At 40.3% G+C, this 17,376-nt stretch overlaps 1 protein-coding gene across 1 annotated transcript; it reads right to left on the bottom strand.

The window, feature by feature from the left end:
* Positions 1 to 9,357: 9,357 nt before the first annotated feature.
* Positions 9,358 to 11,762, bottom strand: LOC108679943. Its single transcript, XM_018168688.2, has 3 exons — positions 11,590 to 11,762; positions 10,978 to 11,114; positions 9,358 to 10,645 (listed from the first exon to the last, which is right to left on the bottom strand). Exons 1-3 carry the CDS (start codon positions 11,671 to 11,673, stop codon positions 10,339 to 10,341), a joined length of 528 nt encoding a protein of 175 aa, XP_018024177.2. The 5' UTR covers positions 11,674 to 11,762; the 3' UTR covers positions 9,358 to 10,338.
* Between the last annotated feature and the right edge of the window lie 5,614 nt (positions 11,763 to 17,376).

Here is a 17,376-nt window from a genome sequence, read left to right as displayed (position 1 = left end):
AAGCGTAATCTTAGGTACACAGGTATCAACTGCTGACATAACCGTGTCTTTGGGAAACGACCATGAATCAGCCACATTCATGCCCTTAATACAGTCCGAAATATTCGCCGCATTCACCGCTTCACGGAGTTTATCATAGTGGCCTTTCGCAAAGTTCAAACGTTCACGCTTCCGAAGCGTTTTTTCTGCACAACACTTAATACTGAAAAACACTTATTGGTGGTGGCTTTTGTCCAACGGAGCCTCGTGGCGAAGCTCATCTATCATTGATTCTTCACTAGTGAACACAAGATCTAGAATATTTGGGGTCTGTTTACCCCTAAAATGGTTTGGCTTGGTGATGTTCTGGATTAAAAATGAGTCTCGCACAGACTGCAAGAAAAGGGATGCTGGGTGATTCTCATCTCTTACAAAAGATTCATCTGCCCAGTCTATTTCTGGATGGTTAAAGTCACCAACAATCAACCTATGCGACCTGCTGAATGACATGCTCGGTAAAAGGCTGTTTAGTACTTTATTGTTATCAAAGGAGCTGTTATAGATGATCTATAAATGACCCCTATGAGGAGGCTTTCTTTGCCTTTTAGAGTAAGTTCGCACCACACTGATTCTCTAGCTGATTGATGCTCTGCAGATAACTTAACTTGCTGGGCCCCATAAGAGGTTCTAACCCACAGAGCTACACCTCTACTGCACTGCTCTTCATTTAAGTTCTGAAAACAATCAAAACCTGGCAGCTGAAATTCAACAGGTACAATTCCCCCCCCCCCCCGTGATTTTTAGAAAGTGTTTCTGTAATACAAATAATGTCTATACACTCGTTTGCGATCACATTTAACAGTTCACTTCTTTGTTCAAAACGGAATCCGAGTTCGTGTAAAAACATTTTAAAACTTTTTGTTCACTTTCACTTTGATGTATGCGGTTACTTCCTTCATTATTTACAGGACTTGAGCTATGGACATCATTCCTACTAATTACTTGTCCTCCATCTCGTCTGACTGTCCGTGAGCAGCCGATGTTGTCTTGACAGCTTGGACGTGATTGACCTGATTTTCCGTGCCTTTCCGCCTGATTCTCTCCTGCCACTTCTTGCGAGAAACCGCCCTCTCTAAAGGGGTAGATCTTTCTTTACAAAAACTGACTTGTAATCACCGGATTCTCCAAGCTTTCTCGCCGTTTTCAGCACGCTCCAGGCTTGGGGCCATACTTTCAAAACTCGCTACCCTGTCAAAATTTTCGTGCCGATTAAGGTCGTTTTAGAGGAACTATATTCGGCTTAGGGGTGAATCAGGAGCACCCTGTCAAAATTTTCGTGCCGATTAAGGTCGTTTTAGAGGAACTATATTCGGCTTAGGGGTGAATCAGGAGCAAGTCGGCCACGTAGGGTGTTTTGCTTCTATCTACCAGCCTCTTTTGGAAGTCAATTGCCCGGTAGTCCAAATCTGCGTAATATGATTAAAAAGAGCAGCTGGTCAAGCTTCGTCATGATGCCCCTGGTCAAACGCTGATGACGCTACCGCATGATGGGGCTGGTCAGAGGCTGAACAAGGTAAACGCACGAACAATCGAAGTTCCCGCCATACGGGGGTATGCGGGTATTTGGGGGTCTACCTTCCGCACCCCCATCCGGACAGAGCATTAGCCGTTGCAGCAATAGGAAGCCTGGAAGGCGCCAGTTTAGATCGAACCGTGAATCGATCAGTACGTAGTGAAGAGTGCTCATTGCTTATCGAAAATGTACTATTATAGTTTTGTCTCATTCAGAGAGCTTTAATCAATTTGATGCTTTCAGAGAGCTTTAAACAATTTCCTTAAATTATGACGTATTTGACTGGAAAATTTAAATTATGAAGGAAAATTTGTTCAGTTTTTCCCACGAGTATTTTATTGATAAGATGTAGTTGTATGGTGTATCTTACACTATCACTTCTTTCAAAACGCAGCAATCATACGATGCAAGTTCTTTTTTCGACAATAAGAGAAGATTTCATGCGGAATATGGTCTAAATCAGTTGTTATTTGATCAGTTCGTTGCAATAGGTACTTCTCAAGTTCTCGTCGGCAGGCGACATTCATCATGACTACGCATTTGTGTGTTCAAGATTTTGGCAGCGGTAGAAATTTTCAACTTTGGGCATGTCGACACGAGCATGTTATTTAAGCTGCTCCTGTTCATATGCTTAAGGTTTTAATTTCTATAAATCAACACGCCAACTGGATTAATTTGTGTAGTCGGAACTCGAAAGCTCACCATTGCCTAGGATGCTAGCCTACCTAACCAACTGACAACACTCTACACTACTGGGCAGTGGCCGGGCCAGCTGAACAGGATGGAACAGGTTGCAGAGCGTATACCGATTATTCGCAAGTAAGTTAAATCTTGCAAGATATTGCTAAATCTTGCAAGATATTGCTGTTAGTTGCTTTTATTTCGTTCTATCTACTCTATTTCATGAATCGTTGTATCATCAGGCTTCATTATGAGTTACATTCAAGTATAAGGATGAATTTGGTTATTTCTGAAGAACTACAAATTATACGAAGATAAATTCAGAAAATTTCCATCGAGCAATATTGAATTGGTATTAGACGTTAGAATTTAAAAATGCTTCTCTTCTTCATTTTTCAGCAGTTGCAAGCAGTATTTTCAGACCAGGGTAAAATTTTTTGCTAGACGAATGGTTTCTTCAACCAATGAACTGTTCAGCTTTGGGCATATGTCTGCATGCTTGAGCTTATTGCTCAAGCAGAAGATAGCTTATGAACTATTTACTTTACAAGGAGCCTCTCTGTGAGCAACATATTTGATTTGAGGATTTCCATAACTATCGTTTATTCCGATATTTATTTGATTGTCTCTCCAGGAATTTAGAGTGCAGTTGATAACTTAGAAGCTTGTAAAGAACTACATGTGAAAGTCAATACCAACTGTCATTGCAGCAGCCGACGATGGATGCAGAAAGATCCTCACTTGCTATGAACTGTGAACAACTGAAAGCTGCAATCAAGTTAGTGCTGTATCTAGATTTTGTTAAGATTAACATGTGCTACTCCGTTCTATTGTGTGTCTTTCGTCAATAAACGCAGAAATTCGAGGCCCTTGCAGAACTGTTTGCTCTATAGAAATTTGATGTGACGAAAGTTACATTAAATGAAACGGCAAATAATCAACGATTATTTTAAACACAACGTTGTTCATTCAGTAGGATACATGGATTTAATAGGAGAAATTGGCTTGACTTGCATTACCTCGAATCAGGGATACCTTTTGATGTATCGATTGAATTTTTTATTTGCGATTATTGCCCTCATTTCTAACCACGCCATGTCATAATAGTTACTAGCTGTAAACGTCTTTGCATGAAATTGAGCCTCTGGTAGACTGCTCTGATCTTAAAACTGAGCGAGTAGTGCAATATAGACTGCATATACAGTATATATAACGTACAGAGATTTAAATGCCCCCCGGGGGGAAGCGAGGGGGCTTTTTTTTAAACATTTTTCATATTCGGCCGTGTCTGTCCCGAACGTATCAGGGGCCGTATTATCAAAACTTCGTAAGTACGCAAAATCGACTTACGAGTGGCGTTGCTATGACAACGTAATACTAGCGGTGGTATTATAAAAACATTTACGCGGGAAAAAAATTTAGGCTTTTAGCTAAGACTTGCGTACGAAAGTTTTGATAATGCCAAAATTAGGGTGTATTTACGTACCACAGAACTTTTTTGTCGTAAGTACAAAAAGTTACGAAGTTTTGATAATCCGGCCCCAGGTACCAAATACGCGCGCCCCACGATCGCCCCAAGCTCGACGAGTAATTTCACATTATTCCATTTCGGCGCTTATTTCGCTAGGGCAACCGGAACCTAAAGCGGACATAGAGATTCTAATTTACCCTGCCATAAGAACTTGGGGCGTCCGTGTGCCAGCGTCTGACAGGTCTTCGAATTTCGATAGGGATGAGATTCCATTTTGATGAGATTTCATTTTAATGAGATTTCATTTTAATGAGATTTCATTTTAATGAGATTCAATTTTAATGATATTTAATTTAGTTAGATTAAAAATAATTTTAATACAAATGAGCAGGTCCTGCGTCACTTGGGAGTGTCGCTGTAAGTATTCAAAATATACCAGCAACTCAGAAAAATAACGGATCGTATTGTCCAAATATTGACCCAATACTTGCACGCAGCTGAAACTTGAGCACCACCCAATATTGGCAAGTGATTTACGTGATGACATTAGTGCGTGACGGAGCAGTTACACGGGCACGAATTTCCTGTAAATCCTTGTGGATATTTATTTGATTTATTCTGCAAGTTTGGGAGCTTTGATTTAGGAAAAAAAATTCTTGTCCTGAAGGTGTCGGCACACGGGCCCTCTTATTCCCAATGCTATTCCTACGGGTGTTGTGTCTCAACCCTTAATACCTATTTAAACAAACACATTGCCATATTCCCAATGCTATTCCTACTCGTCGCACTCCATAAATGATGCGCTGACATCCCGACAATAAAACAAAGCCTGAAATTGTGCTTTTATTAAAAAGTTTAAAGTCCGTGCAGTCGTGGCAAGATCGTGCGGCTCCACACAACAGCCATGTGTTCAGTACATTGCTACATATATATTGTAATTTCAAGGCAAGGTGTACATAGAATAAGCAGTGCCTCCAACAGATAACGAATGATAGTTAAAGTTAAAATTATGTTAATTAGTAATGTCGTCCTAATTAACATACCTCCTACGACTACCTTTCATGATATTCGCAGCTTAAAATCAAAGGAGATTTATTTGTCTAATTGAGCGCATGAACTTCATGCATCAATAATAAAAAATGAAAGGCTATAGTTTACTTTAAATTTTGAAAGGCGACTTATACGTACAGCAGGAAGCTAAACGGTTATGTCCAGAATGTGGCGTTGTTATATTTCACGACACCGCTTGTAATTTTGTCTCTTTTTGCGGACCTGAAGCCAAATTTAAAGTCATTCTACTCATACATTCATGAAGTATTGAAAATATCGGACATTTTCGAAATTAATACGACGTCATGATATAATTCCATCAGTTTTCGATTTTCCTTCGATGGCGATAATCATAACTAAAATTACTTAACTTAACCCCATAAGCAGAGTTTTAATGTGGCCCTCACTGCGCCGGGAACGTAGCCGCAACAAATTTAACACTCAAATACGGCGCTATGGCTTTGAGCATTGGACTTCAAATTAAGGCTTCAATGCCCTTATGCGTGCTCACCTAGAGGAGTGTGAACTAAGTGTGAAGTTGAACGAAACAGGCCGACAGCATCATCGCAGCATGCTCAGTTCGGGAGTTACCAGGCAATGCCTTATGCGACATATGGCAACATTTTTCATAAGGTCTTGGAGGCACCCGTTGACAGGCGACCTGCGTTGTCAAGTTCTATATGCTGAAGGTGCTTAAATCCAGAACAGCCCAATGCCACTATCACTTTTGCATTCCCTCCCATGCGCAACCATGCAACAGAGCATAATATTCTATGAAGTCAAGTGATTAAAGCAATAGTACCGTAAGTCCGTAGCCCTTATTCAAGTTAATATATTCTTCATGGATTTGAATCACCAGTATAACCCTACTTCCACATTTACCCGGATTCTCCACCCAAACAAACTGAGCCGAACACAACCTAACCTCATGGACAGCAGCCGGGTCGTGAGAAATTTTGAGGTGTATAGTGTCATGATGGGGTTGCACATCCATGGAGACAAGAGTGTCTTGAGCTGTGGCTACAGACATACGGTGCTATGGACAGTTCGGACTTCAGAACTGGAGTGAAGTCCAGTATTTGTATTTCTAAAATGGTCTGCCGGCAATTAAGGTGAGTACGGTTTTTACTGTGTTTGAGTGACGGAAATCACTGTGATCGACTTGATTGGTTAATGTCACTCACTCGGGCACGTCGAAGGCAGGAGGAGGCAGACGGAAGAGGCGGTCGCCGCCGGACAGGGACATGCCTCTGAAGTAGAGGCCCGGGAGGCCCGTCGTGTACCACGTCTGCCGCACGAACAGCACGCAGTTCGGGACCTTTTGGGTCAAATAAACAAGAAGCCGTTAATGGTGGTGGTGTCAGTGCTGGTGTTAACAATTGTCGTGCCATCCTACGGGTGATGTAAACTGATGAAGTGCCTTTGCCAGCTTACAGGCTGAGTTGGAACCGTCACTTGAGACTGGAATAGTCATGTTGCCCGTATTCTTGCGCATGATGAAGCGGTCTAAGGTGATTAGAATCAGCCAGAAACTATATGACAGCAGACGGCTCTCTGGTGAGCAGTGGTCTAAACGGTTCCTCATAACACACAGAATCATTAAACCAAGATCCAGCGTAACATGGGAGAAACGGGGCGACAAGTAAATGATAAATGTATGTTTATTTCGCACACTCAGATGCCCGACTGATTTTTTCTCAAAGCAGTGTATTTCATACAAGTGCGTTAAGGACGGCGTGTTCCTTAATTTTAATTGAATTTACTTAATTTGAATTTGAGTGCACACGTAGCAGATCCTTTTCCCTACACTATCCCATGTTAGGCGAATTTAAATTCGGTAACTACCCCTGAACATTCAATCTTTAACGGTGAACGTACCTCAGTTGCTTTGAAAGCGAAGGCCCCACATCCGGGGTTCAGGCGACACTGCCCCGCACAGGCGACAGGCGAGCCAGCCCACATCTTCTCCTGCTCCCCGTCGAAACTTTCATGCGACAGCTGGACTGTGAAGGACAGCCACACGCCCCCCACCGCCCAGGGCCGCTTCAGGGCGCTGGCCACCGCCAGCAGCCGATCTGCCGCCCGCCACACCGCCATTCGCCGAGGTGCCGAAATTGTAAACGGGCTGACTCAACCAGTGAGCAGAGTAGCTGTAACAGTTAGCAGGGCCGGGTGAGTGAACCAGTTTGAGGAGAGACTCAATCCGTTTGAGGCGAGACTCGATCAGTTATTAGGCTGACTGAATCAATGAGAGGGGTGCCTGGAAGGATATCAATCTATGAGCCATGGACATTCTTAAACAGGTATTGTTATGTACATCCTCGCTCGGAAAAAGAAACCGTCACGAAATGAAGTAACGAGGCCTCTTTGAAAAAAATTTACGAACTGTTACTAAGTTAAAAAAACAAAAAGAGCGGAAGTAACATGTCATACTACGGAAAACCTTTCTTCAATGAAATGCAAATAACAAAAATATTTATTAATTGTAAAGTAAACCAATAAAGTACATAATACCTGATGTTTCTTCACCAACCTAATTAGCAGGTTATTCTAATGTCTTTACTTGTACTCTGGGATGGTGGTGCAAAACTGAAATTTCCATATAGGAATATCAGGTTATTAAATGCAGCTTCTTATTCTAAAATTTTAATCGCTCTACAATCGTTATAACTATTGCACCTAAAGAATGTGCAAAGTTATCTTCATCCAGGAGCTGTTCAAGAGGCCACCAAGTGTGTTAGCGTTGCTAGAGAAGTTCAAAAATAAGTTATCGCTTTTCAAGAGCCTTTCCTGAGCGACGGCCTGCTCTGATGTGCGCTCTCTAAACCCCAGACACTAGTATTATACCCACTTCCGTAACTGACACGACGGCATTTTTGCGTTTCAAAGCGAACCATAAATTTACTATGTAATTTGTCGCATATTTAATGTCGAATATCTTTCTGCCCTTGCCCAATAAGTGATATAATGTTTATACAGGGCACTTTAAATGTGCTAGTGATTTATTTTCAGGGACAAAGGACATTATGAATATTGAGTTGAATTGTCAATAAGGACTGCATACATATTCACTGGATGGCTCAGGTATGCCTTTCATTTGAGATGATCATCAGTTACCCCTGCAATGATGACCGAAATCGTGCAGGTCATCAGTGGCCAAGGATCATCAATCGACCAGTGACATCGGCCTTGATGGCCGGGGAGACAAAAATGATCGACAGCTTCACCTGAAGAATAGCATTAAGAACTTTCTGCTGCACGTCAGCCAATGTGCCTTCTTTAGCCCAAAGCTTCCTCTAAAACCTTAAACTTGAAATGATTCCACTTTGCTACTTTAGTTAATATCTAGCAATATTAGGAATGAGGCGTAAAAATATTATGATATGGAAAAACTTGAATCATCCAGTAAAATTTCTGATACGTTTCGATAAATTACGAATGACACAGTACTAAATTTATCAGAATGATTCATTCGAATAGGTTTTTAGGTCAGTTGAAATAACTAATCGTAAAGCAACACTGTGGGTTGGCCCACATGATTTTCGGCTGCTGCTACTTGCCACATTAAAAGACGCCAAGGAGCAGAAACAATTAACGGAGTGACTAAACCAGTTAACGGAGTGGCTGAACCAGTGAGCTGGGTGACTGAACCAATTAACGCAGGAGTTGGTATAAAACAATATACTAAAACATAATTCAATGTACTGGTGTCAGATTTGGCCATGTTTGGACCATCGCCAATTCAAGACATCAAGAAACTTTCCTTCTGAAATGTATCAGGTTATTAAGTTATCGGAATGGCCAAGCCAATCAACTGACCACAATTCGATTGAAAATCTAAGCCAAGAATTGAAACTGAGGGTACAGGAGAGAGATCCAAGAAATCTTATTCAATGGAAAGAAATATGCAAGGAAGAGTGGGCTAAAATTCCTATTAGCATATGTGGGAATCTAGTGAACAAGAATTCCATTCATTTAGAAGCAGTTTTGGCTGATAAAGGTCACATGACGAAGTATTGAGTAAATTTGTTTCCTATGTATTGAATACTTTTTTAGCCTAAACTTTTACAAAACTGCAAATATCAAGTCAACATTTAATGATATTGTTTTTTTTTTATATATTTGTATTTACCATGTAACTTCACATTAGAATAGTGTTCGTTAATGTTATTTTGTTGAATAAGCTTTAACAAATTAATTTATTTAAGTTTTTTCTTCAAGTTTTTCCTTTGTGTCGGGTACCTCTTGAACCCACTGTACTTTGGCTAACACACGAGCAGTAATAACAGGTGAGGTCAGATACAGAACTGACGCAAATGAGAGAGCTTCTTCAGTTAATGTCGACTTACAACGCCAAAGTTTGGAGCACTTCATAGACTGCCATTCCCGCTATCGTGCTAACTCAGGCAAAAAGAATATGAAGTGAAGTGTAAAGTTGGGCTAATCTGGCCTCTTACATGCACCCCAGCATTTTATGGCCTCTCAACCTCTGAAATTCAGGTCAGGCAAATGTTTTCCATCGATCGTGTCATCACGGCAGTAAAACAAGGCTTGACTTTGTCATTTTATTAAAGTGTTAACGGAGCAAATAGTTGCCCCTGAATGTAAGCCACACACAACGGCTAAGTGTTCAGTAAATAGTCACACAAATAAATCATTATATATTGCAATCATTTAAGCAAACTGTGCTCAGTTCATAATTCAAAACTACAGAATAAACTTCTACCTTGACCGTACGTAATTATTTGAATTGGTTGCACGTCAGCACTATCACTTTAGCCCATTTTTCTAGCATGTGATGCCAGATTATTTTAGATGATTACCGACTTAATATCATCGTTCTCAACTTTTCTTGCCATTACTGATGATGTTTACAATCAAAGTTCTTTCGTCGATAATTGCAATTTTGATGCAGAAAATTAGCATGACTCCATAATAGGATCGCCATTATCTTTGCTTATCACCATTATCATTGCTGGTTGAAGCAAAAAATTTTTACGCACGCATCATTGTTGCATAAAACGAGACTCTTCCTCACCCTCAGCACGATCCCAGAGCTACGTAGCACTGTTGAACCCTTTTTCGAGCCAAACTGGGTCAAGATGACGCACACAGACCCAAAAGTACGTCTATATATAATAATAAAAGTGCATCACGAATATCCCTGCTAAATAATTTCTCTGAGCATAAGATTGTCACTAACGAAGGCGAAAAAGTAAAGTAACTTTTAGTCAAGTTGGGTTAAACACACCACACTTTCATTTGAAGATGCCAGAGCACAATTTTTAAGGACTTTTTAAGGAGAATATCTGTTTAGTGAGTATGTGGCCTCTGTATCTCATTAACATTTTAAAAGTATTTCTCACAAATGTGTTATCAATGTGAAGGTAAACATTGGTCTCAGAATGGATAGTATTATAGGCATTGCTCTGAGTAAAATTTGTTAAGACATCCGGTGCAAGCTAGTAAGAATCTCTCTATCAGGTTCAACGAATCCTTTTCCCATGACTCGAATATTGCGATGATAAAAAGAAACGGGAAACTCTCAATGTTTCAGAAAGTCGAAAGGAGATGCTAAGAAATTTTAGAACGTGTACTGGCAGACTGCGGCGTCGGAGTTGACGACCCAGTCAGCACAATGCATCCTATAAGGCCAATTGTAGTGACTCGCGATGCACTGCGGTGTAACGTCTGTGTTCCACGTATCCCAATTGACAAGCAGCGAGGCGTTGACGGGCTCCCCAGTCATGGTGGTGAAAGGGGCCGTCTCTGATGTCCTCTTGAGGTCGTAGCAGTAATCACCCTGACTCTGAACCGCCACCAAGTCCTTCAGGACTGTCGGCACTTGCACCAGACGCAGGCCGATCGCCTGGCATTTAGCCAGGGACATGCTGAAAAAACACAATGCTAAATTTTGGTTTAAAGTTGAAAATTTAACTATTTATTTAACTATTGATGTCATATGATGAATCGAGTAGAAAAATTTACAACACCTGACTCCAAATAAATATCATTCAGTCACCTTCAATCGAGATGTAATTTGATGAAATTACAAAGTTTACGTTTCATCGAACATCACACGGCACCGTCTATAACTTACCTGACATCACGAAACTAGTGATCACCGTACGCATTTTTGATATTCTTACCCCTGTGTTTGCATTACGTCGTGGGACCTAAGATCAGCAAAATAATGGGTCAATGTTCACCCCCTTTGACTCACTCGGGAACGTCGTAGGCAGGAGGAGGCAGACGGAAGAGGTAATCGCCGCCGGACAGCGACATGCCCCTGTAGTAGAGGCCCTTAAGGCCCGACTTGCCCCAGTACATCTGGCGCACGAACAGCACGCAGTTCGGGACCTGCACAGTGGAGAGGACATATCAGTGGATATTTAACTTCCCCAGCGGAGAGGGTGTCAATGGATATCAAACCTGCCAAGTGGAAAGGATATCAGTGAATATCTGAACTGCCAAGTGGAAAGTATATCAGTGGATATCTAACCTTCCAAGTTTAGAGGAACCCACAATTAACCCCTTTGAGACTCCAGGACTCAAAAACGTATAGCCCTGCAATGCTTCCAGATGCTCGTCAAAAATTGAAACGTTCTAATAGGTCTTTCGTTATTATGATAATCATTACTTAGGTACCTGCAGTTGGATTCTCAACTGTCGTATGCTAGTGAAAACCAGATGATCAATTGATGTGGTCTCCCAGCACCGCAAGCTGTACGCATGTTTATGGTGGTGTGCACGAGACCATCTGATAAGTACTCATTGCCTAACTAACTCTACCAAACCAATGCATAATTACAAGAAACTTAATTTCTCAATTTACCTCAGTTGCGTTGAAAGCGAAGGCCCCACATTCTGGGTTCAGGCGACACTGTCCTGCACAGGCGACAGGCGAGCCAGCCCACATCTTCTCCTGCTCCCCATCGAAACTTTCCTGCGACAGCTGGACTGTGAAGGACAGCCCCACGCCCCCCACCGCCCAGGGCCGCGTCAGGGCGCTGGCCACCGCCAGCAGCCGAGCCGCCGCCCGCCACACCACCATCAGTAAAGGCCCGTTCACACTAGGGGCAACACACGAGAGTCAAGTGCCTCAAAGCGCATGCAGAGGCGCTTTGCAGCCTCTGCATGCGCTTCCTGGCCGATTGACGAGCTAGCGATTGACAGGGGCCATGCCTCATGAAACACAAGCGCGGCACTTAGTAGATAGCTATTAGAGAATTGATATCACTTGTATGCTTAAATCGCAAATTAACTAAGAATTTAAATTAAATTAAAAATTTAAATCAAATTAGAAATCTAAATTAATTAATTAAAGAAATTCAATTCGTTCTATGGTTTCAATGTATTAATTTGTGATTCTAGATTCTACGAACTGACGATGGAGCTGGTCTCCGAAACGTTTTCTATAAAGATATGAATTTTTGTGGACTATTCTTTGCTTTTAAATTCTTAGTTAGTAGATAGCTGTCTGTGGTCTAGTAGTAGTAAGGTTGATTGTGTACGCTAGTCCGGCACACCAAATGTCGACTAAAAAACACCACTCTCGTTTGGAGTCACTCTCTAGTAGAGCGCCTGATTAATTATTCTTTATAGAGAACACGAATGCCTATGGGAGTGTTCGGTCAAAGGAGTACAAGAATCGAAATGCAAAAGATGTAAGTTATTTTTACATGACGTGTTTAGTTTATGTGATTTTAGCAACTCCTGACAATTTATGCATTACCGTTTAGCGATTTCAAAGGATGATATAATATCGGTAAGAATATTGGAACTTTTTATTTAAGAATAGACTATATTTTTTATAAACTGTATCTTTTTGAATGTGCTAGTTCTCTAATTATGATGCCCATGCTAAATTCTCGTTTACAATTGGCATAGTGCGAAGAAAGATGGACCGCAGCACACCCGAGAACAATGGCCACAGCTCAAATTCGGTTACATCCATCCTCATTGACGTCTAGGTGGCAACTAGTGTTCAAAGCGCGCGGTCTCAAACTACTGAGTACAAAAGTAGTGTGAACGGTTGTGCGCGGTGAGGCACTGCAGCAAACGACTCAAAGCGCATGTCGTTGCCGCTAGTGTAAACGGGCCTTGAGGCAGCTGAAAAAGTTGATGGGGTGACTAAACCAGTGAGCGGAGTGACTAACCTAATTAGCAAGGCGACTTAATCAATCAAAGTAGAGCCTGTATATCTGAACTATGCGACTAAACTAATCAGCTACATGACTGAACCCTTAAGCTGATTGACTGAAACAGCTAGCATGGTTACTGAAACAATGAGTGGGGTTGAGCTTGCTAGCTTTTATTGCCACTTTCTGGCGCTCCTGAACGGGCCTCAAATCATGAAATCCTGTCATCATTTTATTATTAATTGTGCTTAGCTAATATATCATTCGGGACATAATTTATTTGAACATATTGTATTCGATGGTATTCTTACTGTAATTACATAGATGTTCTTACCCAAAATTACCTCAATGCCATTCGTATCACACTTTTTTGTGTCAAATTATTATAGTGTATGAATGAAAAAATCTAGTGGTTTAAAATCAATCCACTGTTATTAACTATTATTACCATAGGAAACCTGAAATTTATTTGCACTTAAAATGTGCACTTAGACACACTGCACAGTCCTCTCTACTCCATAAGATAAGATAAATACAATAAGACTCAAAACAAACTGGAATATATGCCCCAGTTGCACCTCCAGAGAACTCGTAATAATAAAGTTACCCAGTACCCACCATTTAAAGCCTAGAGTAACCTTACTTCAATGTTTCCACAATGAATCATATCGGTTGTGGTTCCAATCCCTCGAATTTAAATAAATTGTTCATTCAAAAAATAAATAATATAATTATTATAATTATTCGAAATAAACATCAACCAGGAAATTGTGGTGGATTCTTACGAGCTAGCGAAGTCGGTTGCGCTTGATATCAGCGGAGAGTGGAGAATTTATACCGTTCCCCGGGACTAAAAGCTTGTAGGTGATTCAGCATAACCTGAAGACATGCTGAGTGAAATTCATAACAGTTGTTTGAAATTTAGAACTATTTTTAAAGGTACACATTAAAATATATTTAAATCACTGCATTCTTGGAACATGGGGCACAAATACGGTCATTAATACGGTCATATACGGCAATTAATACTGTCAAACTAAATTCGTAAAATAAGTCAATGATGATCGTTTGCAATAACAGCATCTACACTGGAGAGGGACTAAAGATCCTTAAGAACGAACACGAGTTATAGAAAATATCTTATTTTCTCACAATAAACTTGATAGTTTATAATTATTGAGATTTACTATGCTCAGATATTAGTCTTTGTTGATGTTGAAGCCCACAACAGGTATTAATTCTTGTTGAATTTATGAATAAATTTCGTCCATATAATACTGGTCACAAAGTAGCTGGTTTAATGAATTCTTGCCATTTACGGGAAGTAATATAAATTAATCTAACAATAATCAGATTATTTGATACTGATAACTCACTGCTAAATTGTCTAAATAATTGGCACTAACAGATTTCGATACTAGGAGATTATTCAAATTCTTGTCACCATAAGGGGATAGATTAATTCAACAATAAATTAAAACTTTCAATTGTCACTTATAAGGCAAGTTCTACCGGAACCTAAATGAACAAGGAATGCGATAATTATTTTATTCGCTCAATTTATTTGCATTGGTAACTCATGTATTTTTACCACATGGCATTAAAAGTAAACAGGAATGATGATTGATTTTCTACAGCCACAATACACTAGAGAATATTTCAGTGAAACCTGGTCGTTCAAGCCTCTGCTTCTGAGTGAATCTAGAGGCTCTCTAAGCCAGTAAGCTCTGAATGTCTAGTCTTAAGGCCCGTTCACACTAGGGGCAACACACGAGAATCAAGTGCCTCAAAGCGCATGCAGAGGCGCTTTGCAGCCTCTGCATTTGGACCGCAGCACACCCGAGAACAATGGCCCACAGCTCAAATTCGGTTACATCCATCCTCATTGACGTCTAGGTGGCAACTGGTGTTCAAAGCGCACGGTCTCAAAGACTCAAACTACCGAGTACAAAAGTAGTGTGAACGGTTGTGCGCGGTGAAGCACTGCCAGCGAACGACTCAAAGCGCATGTCGTTGCCACTAGTGTAAACGGGCCTTTAAAAGAGACTAACACGCATTTTTGGTTATCAAAAAGTTCGGTAATTTCGAGAAAGTTTGATAATAGTTTCCATTCACGCGAGTGCTGCAGTAGAGTTTATATGAAAGTTGATATAACCGTGCATTTGTGGCTTGTAATCAGTCTAGCAGTGAGGTCAAAATACGAGTGCGAATATATTTCTTTTGACTGAAAGTTTCTTCTCAATGCAGGTAAGAATGTCATTGCAAAGTAAGCCGATTTTTCCTGCAGTTGAGCTGCAATGCTCGTTGATGCTTCCTCGTGAGAACTTGTACGGCGATCAATCGATCTTCTGATGCCGCATTGTGATGGGTTTGATTGGCAGCGAGTGTGATTGGCAGCGAGTGTGATTGGCAGTCCATCTTTGTATCTGGGACTTGGTTACGCCCATCTTTGTATCTGGGACTTGGTTACGCTCATCTTTGTATCTGGGACTTGGTTACGCCCATCTTTGTATCTGGGACTTGGTTACGTCCATCTTTGTATCTGGGACTTGGTTACGCCTATCTTTGTATCTGGGACTTGGTAACGCCCATCTTTGTATCTGGGACACAAGTTAATATTAATAATTAAGTTGTCAATATTATCTATATTGTCAATATAAAAACACATGTAAGATGTAGAATACAAAAATTCTATCCTATACCTCGCTTTTTTTGCCATGTCTTCGTGCGTCATTTTTTAACACGTAGTTTACGAGCGACTGTAGAGCTGTTCTTAATAAAAATCAGTCATTTTTCATGTTTTTCAGCCTCGCAGAAGAACTCAAGCACGAGCTTCAGATGGATGAATGTGCATTAGTTGCTGGGAACAATAGTAGTTTTATGATTATTTAGGTTGAATATTATTCACATTTGGTAGTTAAAAGTTGATTTCATGGTTCAGGTGAAATTGCACCGCGCAGAAACAACAGATGCCCTGCCAGGAAACACCCAGCGCGTGTCGTCCATTATGAACATCAATCAATCGAGGAGCATCGCTCATATACAAGCGACTGCAAATAACTCATTTAATTAACATGCATCGCTCGATCACTATAATGGCTGTGGACATGTAAAATATTTCACTTTGATTATTACATAGGACAGCTGTTTTAACTGCGGCTTTTTTTCATAGTAATTTATCTTATATCTCCGTGGAAATCACTATTATTGATGATAGAGCAGTTGGAGCAGCGTATATTTGATAAGAATTTGGAGAGAATTCGTACAGATTGGATACTAAGAACTTCACTTCTACACCTGAATTATAAATAAACACGATATCGACCATGGCAACACATATAAATCTTTATCTCATAGTATTACTGCCTGAATTATAACTTAATCACTGACCGCCCTTTGCTAAAACATGTTTCTTTTCATTCAAGAAATCATTATGAGTTGTAAGCCAACATTTCGCAGAAACTTGAACAATTTTGGGCCTCGAATTAACTTCCAGGCCACCGCCGTGTGCTACAAGCTAAACTCAGCAACTATCCTCTGAACCTACGCCCAGCCTCAGCAACTATCCTCTCTCCTCAACATTCACACTTATTGTCACGGAAAACCTATCTCCTCCTAGAGTTTTGAAGCTACAACAATGAGACATATACCATTCGATTCGCAAAGAATAGATCTACAAAACGACCTAGCGGTTTTTTCAATTTCGTCATAGTTTGGATTTTATTCCTGAAAAAGGGGGGGTGGAAATGGGTAAAATCGAAAAATTTCCGAAAACTTTACGAAAAATGCTCCCACACCCGCAAAAATTAGAAATTCTAAAAAGGGCTAGGTCGTTTTATAGATAAAGATTTTACGCATCGAATGATATGTGTCTCGATGTCGTAGCTTGAAAATTCTAGGAGGAGATAGATTACAAAAGTACCCCCTTTTTTGACCGTTTTCTATGAATTTCACGTTTTCTTTTATTTTTTCGAAAAATTCACACGAACAAAATGTGAGTTTTTTTTCATTTTACATATATGTACCAAGTTTCAGAGTGATCCGTTTGTAAAATGCCGTGATAATTTTTGGGGTAGACGCTCCCCTTAATACATACGACAGCTGCTTCAACTGCGGCTATTTGTCATAGTAATTTATCTTATATCTCCATGGAAATTATTGTAGTGATGATAGAGCAGTTGGAGTTGCTCATATTTTATAAGGATTTTTAAGATAATTTTTTATTGGATACTAAATTATTAACGACGCAATATTACAGAAAAAATCATACATTGCCCGTGTCGAAATTTGAGCACGTAATGTTGAACTTCGATTACATGATAAAAATATAAATAATCCCGTTATCGACCATGACAACACATATAACCCGTTATAGCTCATAGTATTGCTGTCTGAATTAATACCTAACCATTGCCCGCCCTTTGCTAAAGCTTGTTTCTTTTTACAACACTTCTCTTTAACTTAACTTCTTGTTTGTTTAT

This window comes from Hyalella azteca, unplaced genomic scaffold, assembly GCF_000764305.2.
Source record: "Hyalella azteca isolate HAZT.00-mixed unplaced genomic scaffold, Hazt_2.0.2 contig14715, whole genome shotgun sequence".
NCBI lineage: Eukaryota > Metazoa > Arthropoda > Malacostraca > Amphipoda > Hyalellidae > Hyalella > Hyalella azteca.
Note: the sequence above shows the minus strand (reverse complement) of the source record. Positions and strands in the feature narration are given on the sequence as shown.